The following is a 16,450-nucleotide window of genomic DNA, read 5'->3' on the forward strand; positions in this document are numbered from 1 at the left end:
AATATTGTTTTTTATTTTATGGGGCGTACTATGTAATGATAACAGACTATCTCTAAAAAAAAAAAAAAAAAGTGTATTTTGAAATGACATTTCAAGCAACATTTTCATAAATCTACAATTATTATGCATTACTTCATATTAATAGTGAATGAAATGGAATATTCGGACGTAAATCGTACAGGCCCTACATTGTTCATTTACACATGCGATTTTGAGTAATATAAAATGATGTTAAAATAAAAAAGACTATATGTGATATTTGTCAGCTCCCCAGCTAAACATGTTCTACTGGAATTGTAGCTACTTCTTTACACCTTGTTGGATTTTTGCTGCGCGAGATTTCACAGAAAGTCAGTCTGCTTTCACTGTTTTCAAGGCTGCTCTCTGGCAATGAGTTTTCGTACTTGACGTAAGAGAAACTTTATTTCCTACTTCCTGGTCTAAACTCTGCTCATGGTCAATGGATCAACTTTCTGTAAAAACGCTGTAAATATACTCAGATATGAATACATACGCAACTTTATCAAACATCGACTTCAGCATCTCTTCTTAAACGGTAAGTGATCGATTTCATTAATCGGTAGAGTATGATCTCTGACAGGCCTGAGCTCAAATCTGCGTTAATGACAAGAAAATGAAAATATAGCCAAGGTAATATTGTTGGCGGAAATACAGCGATTAGCAAATTCAAAACCGTAGTCCTTCTGATGATGAATTACTAACCCTGTGAATATTTTAATATCTTTAATCTCTTAATAAATAATAGTTAAATGTAACGTGGTTTCTTGTGTATTTGTTCACTATACAATGGCCCTGTTTGGACTCACTTCATGTATGAATGTCATTGTTACTTATCATTTGTTGTTTTGGTGATCTTTATTCGATGTATGAAGTCAGTTCTGAACTTCACAGGTGTGATCAAATCACCTACACAATCACAAAGTGTACTTGTGCTGTTTTACAATAAGGGTCTATTTGTTAATACAACTAACAATGTAAAATACTTTTAAACCATTTAGTCAATTAATGTTTATTTAATTTACTAATACATTATTAAAATTGAAAAGTTGTATCTGTTAATATTATTTAATGGACCTGAGCTAACATAAACTAACAATGATCATTAAAAACATTAAGAAAATAAACACATTAACCAATGGGACCTTATTGTAAAGTGTTAACCTACAGTGACATTCAGATATTTTTACATTTTTCTGTTATTTTGAGTAATAGAAAGAAAAACTAAAAATGACTCATGCCACTTCTGATCTTCAGTGTTTTTAGCAGAATTTAACAATGACAGATTCAAGCCGACCTCAACGCAAGCTGTCCAGAGCTGGAGAGAGTTTATACAAGACATTAGGCCTGGAGAAAGGAGCGTCATCTGATGATATTAAGAAAGCATACCGGTATGTTCTTTAAATAACGCAACTCTTTTGTTCAATTATTATTGAAAATGGTTAGCTAATCGAAAAAAAGGTATTGCTTCACAATCAGTTTGATAAATACAGTGGTGTGAAAAAGTGCTTGCCCCCTTCCTGATTTTTTTTTTTTTTTTTTTTTGCATGTTTGTCACACTTTAATGTTTCAGATCATCAAACAAATTTAAATATGAATCAAAGATAACACAAGTAAGCACAACATGCAGTTTTTAAATGAAGGTTTTTATTATGAAAGGAAAACAAAATCCAAACCCACATGACCCTGTGTAAAAGTGCTTGCCCCCTAAACCTAATAACTGGTTGGGCCACCCTTAGCAGCAACAACTGCAATCAAGCGTTTGCCATAACTTGCAGTGAGTCTGTTACAGCGCTGTGGAGGAATTTTGGCCCACTCATCTTTGCAGAATTAATGTAATCCAGCCACATTGGAGGGTTTTCGAGCATGAACCGCCTTTTTAAGGTCATGCCACAGCATCTCAATAGGATTGAGGTCAGGACTTTGACTAGGCCACTCCAAAGTCTTCATTTTGTTTTTCTTCAGCCATTCAGAGGTGGATTTGTGTGTGACTTGGGTGTGTTTTGGATCATTGTCCTGTAGCAGAACCCAAGCAGAACCCAAGCCTTTCTGTTCTTTTTGCTCAGCAGCAGTTTTCGTCTTGGAATGCCATGTAGGCCATTTTTGCCCCGTCTCTTTCTTATGGCGGAGTCAGGAACACTGACCTTAACTGAGGCAACTGAGGCCTGCAGTTCTTTGGATGTTGTTGTGGGGTCTTTTGTGACCTCTTGGATGAGTTGTCGCTGCGCTCTTGGGGTAATTTTGGTCAGCCGGCCACTCCTGGGAAGGTTCACCACTGTCCCATGTTTACTTCATTTGTGGATAATGGCTCTCACTGTGGTTCGCTGGAGTCCCAAAGCTTTAGAAATGGCTTTATAACCTTTTCCAGACTGATAGATCTCAATTATTTTCTTTCTCATTTGTTCCTGAATTTCTTTGGATCTCAACATGATGTGTAGCTTTTGAGGATCTTTTGATTTACTTCACTTTGTCAGGCAGGTCCTATTTAAGTGATTTCTTGATTGCGAACAGGTGTGGCAGTAATCAGGCCTGGGTGTGGCAAGCACTTTTTCACACAGGGCCATGTGAGTTTGGATTTTGTTTTCCTTTCATAATAAAAACCTTCATTTAAAAACTGCATGCTGTTTACTTGTGTTATCTTTGATTCATATTTAAATTTGTTTGATGATCTGAAACATTAAAGTGTGACAAACATGCAAAAAAAAAAATCAGGAAGGGGCAAACACTTTTTCACACCACTGTAGCTCATGTCAGTACAGCTCATGTCACTGAAAGGCTTTGTTTCATAAATCCTTATCAAAAGTAAACTGGCACTGAAGTATCATCCTGACAAGAACCCCAACAACCCAGAAGCGGCAGAGAAGTTCAAAGAGATCAACAATGCCAACACCATCCTCCATGACGACACCAAAAGACAGATCTACGACCAGTATGGCTCCATGGGCCTCTACATCGCAGACCAGTTCGGAGAGGACAGCGTTAAGTACTATTTCCTCATGAACAAGTGCTGGTTTAAGGTGAGTCCTTTGTGTGCATGCAAATCTGTCTGTGCTCTTTGCTTATACTTATTCACTTATATGCAATGGTACTGTACTGTATATGATACAGCACATGATCGCTATAATAATACTTTTTTTTTTGGTTTGTTGATCCATGTTCAGACGCTCCTTGCGTTAGGAATGCTCTTCACATGCTGCTGCTGCTTTTGCTGCTGTTGTTTTTGCTGTGGTAAATGCGGCAGTTCAGAGCATGAAGAAGATTTTCATTATATGGATCCAGATGAGCTGGCGGCGGAGGAGGAGCAGAACGGAGGTGAGGAGCAGTCATGTTTTCGGGTCTGGAGATTGTAAAATTTCCCAGCATCCATCTGGGCCTCTTTAAAGGAATAGTTCACCCAAAAATGAAAATTATCCCATAATTTACTCACCCTCAAGCCATCCTATGTGTATGTGACTTTGTTCTTTCAGCCGAACACAATTGGAGTTATCCTGGCTCTTCCCAGATTTGTAATGGCAATGAATAGTGCCAGAGTTTTTCACCCAAAAATGACATTTCTGTCACTCACCCTCATGTCAGTCCAAACCCACAAGACCTTCGTTCATCTTCAGAACATAAATTAAGATATTTTTGATGAAATCTGAGAGGTTTTTATCTCCCATAGAAAGTATACATTTAAGGTCCAGATAAGACATTGTTAAAATAGTCGACGTGACTACAGTGGTTCAACCTTAATGTTATGAAGCGACGAGAAAACGAGACTTTTGTGCACAAAAACAAAAGAAAATATGTCTGATGCTGACGCAGGAGCCAACCAATACAGAGTTGGCGTTCTGACGTAGAACACGGAAGCTCTGTAATGTGTCTTCACATAAATTGCATATGAGAATGACAGGGTGGAGAGAAAATCATTGAATAAAGTTGTTATTTTTGTTTTGTTATTGCACACAAAAAGTATTCTCGTCGCTTCATTACATTAAAGAGATAGTTCACCCAAAAATGAAAATTTGATGTTTATCTGCTTACCCCAAGTGCATCCAAGAAGTCGGTGACTTTGTTTCTTCAGTAGAACACAAATGATGATTTTTAACTCCAACCGTTGCCGTCTGTCAGTCTTATAATGCGAGACAATGGTAACACAATTTATAAGAGTCATAAACACGCACAGACAAATCCAAATTAAACCCTGCGGCTCGTGACGACACACTGATGTCCTAAGACTCGAAACGATCGGTTTGTGCGAGTAAACAAACAGTATTTATATTATTTTACCTCTAATACACCACTATGTCCAACTACGTTCAGCACTCGCTTAATGAGGTCTGATCGCGCTCTGACAACGGAAGTAATGTCTGGCACTCATTGAAGTATAAGCGCGAGACATCACTGCCGTTGTCAGAGTGCGATCAGACCTCACTAAGCGAGTGCTGAACGCAGTTGGACATAGTGGTGTATTAGAGGTAAAAAATTATATAAATACTGTTCGGTTTCTCACACAAACTGATCATTTCGTGTCTTAGGACATCAATGTGCCGTCACAAGCCACAGGGTTTAATTTGGATTTGTCTGTGCATGTTTATTGACTCTTATAAATTGTGTTACCATTGACTCGCATTATAAGACTGACAGACGGCAACGGTTGGAGTTTAAAAACATCATTTGTGTTCTACTGAAGAAACAAAGTCACCTACATCTTGGATGCGCTGGGGGTAAGCAGGTAAACATCAAATTTTCATTTTTGGGTGAACTATCCCTTTTAAGGTTGAACCGCTGTAGTCATGTTGACTATTTTAACGATGTCTTTACTACTTCTCTGGACCTTGAATGTGGTAATTTTGTTGCTTTCTATGGGGGATAAAAAAACCCTCTTGGATTTCATCAAAAATATCTTAATTTGTGTTCTTAAGATGAACAAAGGTCTGGTGATGAACGAGGGTTTGGAATGATATGAGGGTAATTATTGACAGAATTTTCATTTTTGGGGGAACTAACCATTTAATAGATGCCTTCTTAAGCAAAGCGATGGGTTTTTGTGAGAAAAAATATGCATATAGATGCATTAGAACTTTACAAACTATAATCACTGGCTTCTGTATCACTTTAAATGGCCGTACATGTGTTTACGAGAGAGCCAAGTTCTTGTGAAAGGGTGACTTCTGACCCGACGTAGGCATAGTGTAAGGTGAAAATAGACACCTTTTGCAAAAACCACACAACTCTCTTATGACGGCCATTGCTGAAAGCCATTGATAATAGCTTATTGTGGATGGAACGATTATTGGAGCTTCAAAAACTCAGACACTATTCAATGCCATTACTGAGTTGAGAAGAACCAGGATATTATTTAATATAACTCCGATTGTGTTTGGCTGAAAAAACAAATTCATATACACAGGATGGCTTGAGGGTAAGTAAATTATGGGATAATTTTCATTTTTGGGTGAATGTTCCTTTTAAGAACAATTGTTATTAATTGTTATAGCACATTGTAACTTATTTATACCACTGAATTATTTATGATTCACAGGCAATGACACAGTAATAACAGGACAGCCTATTCCCGGTCCAGCGCCTGGAGATTCAGGTGAACATTTATTCTTTTTTTATAAATAAAAGTTTAAAAGTTTGGGGTCAGACGTTACTTTATCAAAATTTGCATCAGCATCTTTGAACCCTTTCCAGCAGTGACTGTATGACTTTGAGATCCATCTTTTCAAACACAACTATTAAAAAAGCTGCAAACATTCACTGATGCTCCAGAAGGAAACACAATGCATTAAGAGCCGGGGATGTAAACTTTTTGAATTGGATGAACAGGATAAATGTTACTTTTTTGTGTTCTTCGAAACATGTAAGCATACTTTCTTCTGGAGCATTAGTGAATGTTTGCAGCTTTTGTAATAGTTGTGTTTGAGTTGTCCTCAGTATGAAAAGACGGATCTCAAAATCATATAGTCACTTCAGGAAAAGGTTTAAATATGCAGAAAATTCAGGAAAACCAAAGAATTTGCTGGACCTGGTGGATTTTTCTGAAGAACAGAGTTCAGTTTAACTGCTCAGGACAAACAAGCGACTCAAGAACAACCATCACAAAACAAAAAACAGTCATGGATCATTGTCAAGTGGCGTGAATTTCGTCATCAGAAGAGTACGCGCACCAGTGGATTTTGTCACCGCGCTTTTAATTTTAATAATTACTTTATCCACAAGGTGGCCACCGTACACTGGTGGCATTGATTCACAAGGTTGTAGAAGAAAAACTGCATAAATAGAACAGACCGGAACACATGCAAGCTACTGCGACAGTGGAAGCCTACGTAGACGAGAAATTGTGTGAAGAGGTTAAAAAGTACCCTCATCTGTACAACTCTAGCATGAAAGAAGAATACAAAGATATTTACACGGGTTGTAATTTGTTCAAACTTGTGCAAGCGTCGAATGCCTGTGTATGCGTACGAGTCAAATAAAGTATACTTTCCAAGGCTGTGCGTTCGACTGTGCGATGTATACCTAGGGCTTAAGTGTCATTATTCAGCTCAATTCAGTTCAAATTTTCAAATCAGTGCACTTAAATCTATTATATATTATGTATTAATTATCTTTTAAACCCCACACTTAATACTGTAAATAAAATACTAATATAGTATTTTTAGTATTTTTTAAAACGAATTGTTAAAATACTGTGAAGAAAGTGACTACTCAACCATAATTGCAACTACTAATATCACTATTACACAAATATTCTTGTTCTGTTGGTCCTGATATTACTGGATTTCCTTTTTTTGTGTTGTTCAACAGGACACCCTGTGTTTGTTGGAATGCCCATTCCTGAAAAGTCAGGTGAGTATCAGCAATCAATAATTACAGTAATTAGCAATAGCACATCATATTCTGTGTGATGTTTGGATAATGTACTTTTTTTGGCAACAAAATGGCAGGACAGTTGAGATTGTGAGGGTTGCAGTGAAATACTGATAGTCTGTGTTCTCCTGCAGATGGAGACACTGCTATACTGATCACAGATAAATAGAGCAAACAACTACCTGAAGATTGCCTCGTCCCCGTTTCAGCGTGAAGGATGTGGAAATGAGGACACTGCTGTTTCACTGTCAGTCCACACGGTCTCTGTGCAGTATGTGTGGATCATTTGATGCTATGTTTACATCATTTATATTTCCTTTGGTTTGCTTGATTTTTATTGCAAAGACACTTTTTCTAATGCTTCTCTGATGAGGAACGCAGATCAGATGCAGCCCTTTAAATGACATCTAGAGTACACTCAAACATATACATCCTTGTGAAAAAAAAAAGTTGCCAAATTACCTGATCTAATAAAATAAGAATCTGCTTTTTATATATATATATATATATATATATATATATATATATATATATATATATATATATATATATATATATATATATATATATATATAATATACATATATAAAAAAACACCAGATTTATTGGTTTGCTCGATTTTTTTATTATTTGTATATATCACAATAATTCTTAAGAACACAAAGCCTTTGGAACCTTTATTAATAGTTTATTTGTACCATGTGAAGTTGTTAAGGATCTAATACAGTGATAACAAATAAATCCAGCAGTTCTTTCTTATTTGTATGTACATAAACATTGACATTTTATGTGGTTTTTGTCACTGTTTCAATCAAACTCTGAAATAACCATTTAAAGATATATGATCATTTAATATGATATTAACCTTTTAAAAGTTTCAAATGAATGTATCAAAAAGATCATTATGCCATATGATCAATTAGGGCAGGGGTTCAGGTACGGTTTGTCCCACTGAGTTCAAAGGACCACTGAAATTTTGCCACACAGCAGCTGGTAATTTAAAAATTAATATTTTGTTGCTGTTGTGGTAATATTGCACGGCCTCAGGGATGGTTTTGTCTGAGATTCTGGTTGTATATTTTTGTTAATAATTGTAATGATTGGCAAATGACTGCTGCTGCAATATTAATATTATGAGGAAATATGAAAGAATAATAAATATAGATGATTCTTGTATCGACTCAAGTTTTCAGTGTGAGTTTGTTCATGTGAATTTGCTCTCTATAGACATCTTTACAGCAGTGAAAATGTGTATATGTGCACATCTGTTATCCAAACCCTCCAATCGTTTTTTTCCACTTTATCTCTAGTTTTGGAAAAGTGACCTTGATGAAAACTAAACGGTTTCACTGCACTGACTCATTTTTCCCGGCATGTTATAGCAGCAGCATGTGAAACAGCATATGGCATAAAACTTACTGGAAACTTAAAGTTTAACTTTAGTTCATTTTCAAAGTTTTAGAGATTTAAATACATGTTTTTGTTTTTTTTAAACAATCTGCCCTGTAAATTACAAGCACTATTTATTTGGAATTTACTATTTGGAAGGATTTTTTTTATTAATGGTCTCCATGGTGAATTTGGAGAAAGTCCAGCTGAGCAAGCAGAACAAGACCTTGACAGACTCACTTGAACTTTCGGCGTAAGTCTTTCAAACTCAGTTAATCAATCATTCTGCTGTTATTCGAAGTGTTTGATCTCGATTTCTTCATTCTGTTTTGAAACTTTCCTCTAGTCTGCTGGATAATTCAGACGATGAATACCTCAGCACTCAGTCTGAGTGTAAACGTGACACACAAGCTTTTCATTGTCACAGCCTGAAAGACACAAGCTTGAAGCACCAGGACAAAACACAGGCCCGGAGAAAGTTACTCATCACATGTGTTGTGTGCTTGATCTTCATGATCGGAGAAGTCATTGGTGAGAATAAAAAAAGGCATGCACTGTTTTAAGAGCCTAATCCGCTCATTGCAAAAATTGACATTACATGACATACTATTACATACTGTGACAGATGTTATTATTTTCTTTCCATTATCTGTGAATCAATATCTGTAGCAGGTCATGGATGGTACTGTCTTGACTTTCTGTTGTTCTCGTAGGTGGATACGCTGCTCACAGTCTCGCTATAATGACTGATGCTGCTCATCTTCTCACTGACTTTGGCAGCGTTTTGATCAGTCTCTTCTCGCTATGGATTTCCTCCAGACCACCTTCCAAACATCTGACCTTTGGATGGCATCGATCAGGTCTGTGTGTGTATGTCCTTTAGTATATGTAAACCCTTACCCAGGTCCTACTCGCCCCGCTGAGATCAGAGGAGTGAGGTTTACTCACACAGCGACTGCTAGCTGGCCTCCGTTACACTCACCCCCCTAAACCTCACTCCCATCCACGTCACGGCACCAATGTAACCCCTCACCCAGTTCCTCACCGCCCTGCTCTATGCGAGCCTCGAACTTAGGTCTCTGGCGTGGGAGTCGGACGCTCTAACAAGTAGGCTAAAGGCTGCAACCCCCAGCATTAGTCGCTAGAGCATCTCTTGAGAGAAGTGGAGTGAGGTTTACTCGCACAGTTACTACTAGCTGGCCTCCGTTACACTCACCCCCCTAAACCTCACTCCCATCCGGGTCACGGCACCAATGTAACCACTCCACACAGGTCCTACTTGCCCGCTTTGCGCGTGCCTCAAACCTGGGTCTCTGCCGTGGGAGTTGGACGCTCTAACGAGGAGGCTAAAGGCTGCAACCCCTAGCATTAGTCACTAGAGCATCTCTTGAGAGAAGTGGAGTGAGGTTTACTCGCACAGTTACTACTAGCTGGCCTCCGTTACACTCACCCCCCTAAACCTCACTCCCATCTGGGTCACGGCACCAATGTAACCCCTCACCCAGTTCCTCACCACCCTGCTCTATGCGAGCTTCGAACCTGGGTCTCCGGCGTGGGAGTCGGACGCTCTAACAAGTAGGCTAAAGGCTGCAACCCCCAGTATTCGTAGCTAGAGCATCTCTTGAGAGAAGTGGAGTGAGGTTTACTCACACAGTTACCAGTTACTACTAGCTGGCCTCCGTTACATTCACCCCCCTAAAGCTCACTCCCATCCGGGTCATGGCGGCACCAATGTAACCACTCCACACAGGTCCTACTTGCCCCGCTCTGCGCGGGCCTCAAACCTGGGTCTCCGCCGTGGGAGTCGGATGCTCTAACGAGGAGGCTAAAGGCTGCAACCGCTAGAGCATCTCTTGAGATCAGAGGAGTGAGGTTTACTCGCACAGCGACTACTAGCTGGCCTCCGTTACATATATATATAGGGTACAAAGGGGCAAAAGGCGCCGCGGGGCAAAAGACTCCTTCGATTTTATTTTCCTCTATACCACATTGCTTTCACGACGCCCCCATTTCCCTGCCTGTCGCCGAGGGCATCCCCCTGCAGCTGCACAGGCTCCCAGGAGACCGTAACCATCCCGTCCTCCCCGAGCCTTCCACAGGAAGGCGATGCAGCCCGTCCAGACCGCTAAGCCATCCAAGAAGAAGACACCTAAGCGGCCATGAGGCGAGTGGTCCAGAGATGGAGGGGACTGCTCTGTCCCAGGAGACGGTGAAGGCACCACTCCTTCCCCCTGTGGAGGTCCGGGTGGAAAATCCTGTGTTCCATTTTATTTCTGTTTTCAATAAAAGAGCAGTTTCCAAAATCTCTGGGTCATACTGGGTTGGTGCTGACAGCTTCCTCACTCTCAGCCACAGACAGCGAGCTTGTGTTTCAGGAACGCACTGCCTCCCCACGCCTCCCTGCCCTGTCCACCGCCTCTACTTTGGGATGTTCTGTGCCCAGGGGTGTAGCCATATTTTTTTTTTTTTTTTTTTTTTTTTTTTTTTGCAGCATGGGATAATTCATTGTCCTGAATGAAAATGCTTTTATTTCAGAAGGCACTATCCTTTTTATACCATTGCAGAAAATGGTCAGTGATCATACCACATATCTTGCTGAAGTCATTTTGACACCCTCAGAAACATAAGGGGACCTTCCATCTCACTTCCCAATATTCCAGCCCAAATCATCAACCACTAGCTCCTTGCTGACATTGTGTTGGACACTCACCAACCATCCAGAAATCCATTTATCTAGAGACCACCCATTCAAATATGGGATTCTTCAGTGAATAAAACTATTTAAAAATGAGTCTTCATGTATTTCTTAACCCAATGAAAACGTTTCACTTGGTGAACTTTGGTTAGTAGTGGCTGAAATGAAACTTTATGCAATTGCCAGCCTGCATGGAGAGGTTCTTAAGACTCCAGAGACACCAGCAGCTTCAAATAAATGTATATTATAAAATGTATATGTATATTTTTATGTTTTTTGAAAGTCACCAAGGCTAACATGTGAAATATTATTAAAATTTAAATGAACTGTTTTACTAGAACTGTGATTTATTTTATTTTTTTTCAGGATTGTTTGAGGAATAGAAAGTTCAAAAGAACAGCATTTAGTTGAAATAAAAATCTTTTGTAAAATAACATGTCTTAACTGTCACTTTTGATCAATTTAATGCATTCTTTTAAAAAAAGTTTAAAACAGTTTCAAATATGTGAAGCAGCTCAACTGTTTTCAAAATTGATAATATTTAGAAATGTTTCTTGAGCAGCAAATCAGCATATTTGGGTGATTTCTGAAGGGTCATGTGACACTGAAGACTGGAGTATGATGCTGAAAATTCTGCTTTGCATCACAGGAATAAATTACATTTTTAAATGTATTAAAACAAAAAAAAATTATTTGAAATTGTAATAATATTTTCACAATATTACTGTTTTAAATTTTTTAATCAAATAAATGGAGCCTTGATGAGCAGAAAAGTTGTCTTTACAAAAAAAAAAAAAAAAAAATCAAAATTCCAAACTTTTGACCGATATGTATATTGTTACTAATGTTTTATTCATTTCTTCAAAATTACATTTGATAACTATGCCAACTGTTCCAAATGTGTTTCTGTCATTTGTTTTGTCCAGAGGTTTTAGGGGCTCTTCTATCTGTTCTGTCCATCTGGACTGTGACGGTGGTTCTTGTTCTCATCGCTGTTCAGAGGATCATCAGTGATGATTATGAGATACACAGTGGTGTCATGATAATCACAGCTGGATGTGCTGTAGCACTCAACATCTTGTGAGTGATGTTATTTGATTTCATTAGTTGTGTTTAAGTCAATTACACGTGTTCATACTCATGGTTGGATAAGGAAAAACACTACAAATAAACTCTGGCATGAAGCTCATTCTACACTATTTGTGCGATAAGCATGAATGATTTTGGCAATTGTGTATTGCATTGCGCCACTTCCTTTTCTTACACACTTACACACAGTCTTTTTGACTTGTTTTTCAGTAAAATATCTAAACTTTCTTAAATCAAGATACATTTACTTGAGAAGCAAATTGATTTAAGTTTTGTTTTCTGAAAAATGTATAAATTAAGTGAGTTTATGCTTAAAACAAGAAAATCTGTCAATGGGGTCAGAAAAATAAACTTAAATCAAAAGATAAACAAGATTATTTTTCTGACCCCATTGATGCATTTTTAAGCTTAAACTCACTTCATTTTGATTATTCTTTCAGAAAACATGTAAATATATCTTGATTTAAGACTATATTTTTGTAATGGAAAACAAGACAAAAATGCCAAGTAAGAAAAATCTTTTTTTGTTGTTGTTTCCATCAGTTTGGCTTTTATTCTCCACCAGTCTCCGGTTCATCACGCTCACAGCTCTCTCAGTGTCTCGGGTCATTCTCACGGCCTCACAGAAGATCACAGAAACACCAGCGTGAGGGCTGCTTTTATTCACGTGCTGGGAGATTTACTGCAAAGTTTAGGCGTGCTGCTGGCTGCCGTGATCATCTACTTCAGGGTTAGTATCATTACTATTACTGGCACATAAACTCTCAGACTTTTACTTTTATGGACATTTAGTCAGATTAATAAATGTGTGAAAGTGATTAATCAGATCATTGCGTCTCAGATGTTGCAGGGTTGTTTCTCCTCACTATCACTAACTCCTCTTCATCATTTGAGCTCAATATGTTTGAATCACCTGGTGTTTTCATTATTTTTAGCGGATGCATGAAGTCAGTTCTCTTTAAGTTCACACAGAGGAACACAGGCATAGATTGTCATATTTGTATCAACATGATCCTCTAAGCTAAAATCGTTCTGTCAAATAAATGCCACTTGCTTTGATATTTCATTATCTAATGCTGAGATTCCCAAACTTTTTGTCAACCTCTGTGACAAAATATTTACTTGAGGTACTCCCTAAGATTTTAAGTTAAAATTTCAATAATTGAACAACATATTTCAATGTTCACGGTTCTGTGACATTCATTAACGAGCACACAGAGTGTATTGCTTGGCTGGGCTGGGCCCACACCGAGGCTGCGCTCACGGACTCTCGCACTGCTGCACTCGTGGATCGCTTTTTTTAAGGAAAGTGATCCTGCCTCGCATACTCTCCCATTCTCTTCCCCTCTCGAGCCGAGACGGAGGAAAAAGTTGAGCAACCGGGCTACAGCGAGCTCACGTAGGCCCAGCACTCATGTATGACAACACTATGTCTCTGAAGCGGAGGACTGGGCAAACTCCCCCAACCACCACCCGCAGGCGCCTCGACAAATGGTTCCTGCAGCCTGGGCGCCATCAACAGGCCCCATGCCAGTGGCCAGCCCGTTCTTCCCAGAAGTCCACAAAGAACTGACAAAGTCATGGCATGCCCCCTACTCAGCATGTGTCCATTATTCCTCTTTGTCTGCTTTCACCTCCGTTGACAGCACGGAAAAAAATGGGTACAGCATTTTACACCATACAAAACTAAACCGCTTATCCCTCTAAGCCATGCAGGACTAAATCAGCCTTTGCGGACAGAGCGTACACCACAAATGGTCAAGCTGGATCCGCCCTGCATACAATGGCAGTCCTTCAGGTCTACCAGTCCAAACTTCTCCGTGCTATGGATGAGTCTGGACCTGATCCAGCATCCTTCAAAACTTCCATCAAAAATTTGACGACCTCGCCCTGCGTGCCACTAAGTCTACACCCAAGAGCTTGGTCGAGCCATGGACAAATTTGTGGTCCTCGAGTGCCACCTTTGACTTAATTTAACAGAGATCAAGAATGCTGACAAAATAGCTCTCCTTGTTTCTTCCGTCTCTCCTTTGGGTCTTTCCCGGAAGGTGATGAATACAATCTCTGAGGCACGGGCACCTTCTTCCAGGTGCCTATACACCCAAAAATGGTCGATTTTTTTCCGGCTTGTGTTCAGCCTCGAATGTAGACCCTCTATCTTGCGGGAACGCATCAATACTCTCATTTCTACAAGAGGTGCTGGACGGCGGAAGCACCCTGTCCACGCTTAAGGTATTGGTGGCAGCTATTGCAGTGTACCACGTTCCTATAACTGGCTAATCCATTGGGAAAATTGACTTGGTTGTCAGGTTTCTCAGAGGGGCCAGGAGGCTGAATCCACCTCACTATCCACACACTATTCCATCCTGGGACCTCTCCACAGTCCTGAGAGCACTCAAAACTTTGAGCCGCTCACAACAGCCAACCTTCGGCCTCTCTCGCTAAAGACTGCCCTTCTGCTAGCTTTGGCATCAGTCAAGCGAGTTGGCAATTTGCAGGCTGTTTCACTGGATGCATCTTGCCTCAACCTAATCACAGTAAAGTTGTCCTTAAACCAAGAAGAGGCTATGTGCCTTTGATGATTTCCACACCCTTCAGAGTGCAGAGACTCAAAGAGAAACATTATTGTAAATGTGAAAAATTGGATAGTAAAGCCCTTGGGCTTGCAGTGCCCTATAGGGGTGAGGGTCCACTCCGCCAGAGGAATGGCCTCCTCTTGGGCTTGGTCTAGCAGAGTGTCCATTGCCGATATCTGTGTGATATCCTTGTCAGGAGTCTGCCATCAGTTCTGTACATGATTGGAATCCCCTGTGGCAGCTCTCCACCATTAAGGTGGAGAATGGCAGCAATGAAGATTGCAAAGAGTGGGTGCAATGATTCATCTCTGTTTGACTGCCGTTTCCACCATGAAAGACTTGACTCAGAGCCGCCATTGCTGATCACCATGACTGACTGGCCTCGGGTGTGTTGAGGCAAATTGGAGCTAAACTCTGCAGGACAGTGGCCCTCCAGGACCAAGTTTGACCCCTGCTATAGTGTAAAGTTATTTTTTAGAGTTTTAAAATGAAAAAATGGTTCTTTAAAAAAAATTTCACTGAAAGGGTCTTTGAGGAATCAAAATGGGTCTTTCATTTCATTTAAAAATCCCCTTGTGGAACCTTTATTTTTAAGAGAGTATGTGCAAATATTTTTCGAACAGCTGCATATGCAATACATGTTCCTACAACTTTTGTTTCTTTGTCCCAACAGCCTGAATGGAAAATAGCAGATCCAATTTGTACTTTTCTGTTTTCAATACTTGTGCTTGGAACAACACTCACCATCTTGAAAGACATATTCAAAATACTCATGGAAGGCAAGTGATTGGTTGATCTGCATATGATCATAAATGCCAAAAATCTTGACACATAAGCTAATAGCTCATGTTTTATCTGAAGGAGTCCCACGTGGTGTTGACTTCGACTCAGTGAATGACGATCTACTGGCAGTGGGTGGAGTCAAATCTACACACAGTCTGCGCATGTGGTCTCTAACCACAAGCGAAACGCATATCTCTGTTCATGCAGTCATAGGTAAAACATGTGCAAATTCAAATGCTTCTCCAAAAATGGCTGTTTAACCCAAACAAATGATTTAATTTCCAGATGAACAAACCAACCCACAGACTGTGCTGATGAACATGACCAAACTGCTCCAGACAGATTATGGATTCAGAAATATCACCATTCAAACAGAGTCTTATTGCTTACAGTGCCAGGACCCGATGGACTGACATGGGATTTTAGCTTCTCATTAAACAGGTTGCGTGTATAATACATGTATATGAACATACATTTTTACAATAAATGTTAGTTTTTCTAAGGCACAAGTTTTGTCATTAAGGGACAGTACTCTGCACTTTAAAAGAAAGAATAACATGCTATTTTTTGGACACAAACTGTGATATGTTTTTGAGCATATTTGTTTTATCAAACACTGTGGTCAAATTTTTAATGAAAATCACTGTTCCAAAACCAGCGTAAGCCTCTTCTCCTTTTGTTTTCCATTGAAGAAAGACAACCATACGGGTTTAAAACATGGACTTCAGAAAAATTAAGCTTTAGAATGACATGAGCGTTTAGTACAATAACAGATGACAGTTCAAACAATGAAAGATTCTTAAATATTTTCCAGTGAATTAGATCACAAAATAAACAAAATGTATGCTTTGTCTGATGTCATCTTGGCAATTTAGGTAATATTTGGTTCTATAACTTTAAGGTTCTGTATTTTACTCAAGACTGAAATGCAAACCACACATCACAAAACAACTTTTAACAGTTTTCTCCTGGTTTCTAAATATATATACGTATTCAATTATATTATTCAAGTATAATCCACAGCCAAAGACCCCCCATTTAC

At 39.2% G+C, this 16,450-nt stretch overlaps 2 protein-coding genes across 2 annotated transcripts; both read left to right on the top strand.

The window, feature by feature from the left end:
* The first annotated feature begins 127 nt into the window (after positions 1–127).
* Positions 128–7,336, top strand: dnajc5gb (DnaJ (Hsp40) homolog, subfamily C, member 5 gamma b). The gene is made up of 7 exons (XM_067366556.1): positions 128–556; positions 1,276–1,409; positions 2,822–3,035; positions 3,180–3,330; positions 5,543–5,599; positions 6,814–6,855; positions 7,011–7,336. The coding sequence occupies exons 2-7, from the start codon at positions 1,297–1,299 to the stop codon at positions 7,043–7,045; spliced, it is 612 nt and encodes a 203-aa protein (XP_067222657.1). The 5' UTR covers positions 128–556; positions 1,276–1,296; the 3' UTR covers positions 7,046–7,336.
* Positions 7,337–8,153: 817 nt separating this feature from the next.
* Positions 8,154–15,842, top strand: LOC137006103 (proton-coupled zinc antiporter SLC30A2-like). Its single transcript, XM_067366550.1, has 8 exons — positions 8,154–8,518; positions 8,612–8,796; positions 8,979–9,125; positions 11,887–12,040; positions 12,593–12,779; positions 15,299–15,404; positions 15,487–15,621; positions 15,694–15,842. Exons 1-8 carry the CDS (start codon positions 8,439–8,441, stop codon positions 15,819–15,821), a joined length of 1,122 nt encoding a protein of 373 aa, XP_067222651.1. The 5' UTR covers positions 8,154–8,438; the 3' UTR covers positions 15,822–15,842.
* The last annotated feature ends 608 nt before the right edge of the window (positions 15,843–16,450 follow it).

This window comes from Chanodichthys erythropterus, chromosome 18, assembly GCF_024489055.1.
Source record: "Chanodichthys erythropterus isolate Z2021 chromosome 18, ASM2448905v1, whole genome shotgun sequence".
Taxonomy (NCBI): domain Eukaryota; kingdom Metazoa; phylum Chordata; class Actinopteri; order Cypriniformes; family Xenocyprididae; genus Chanodichthys; species Chanodichthys erythropterus.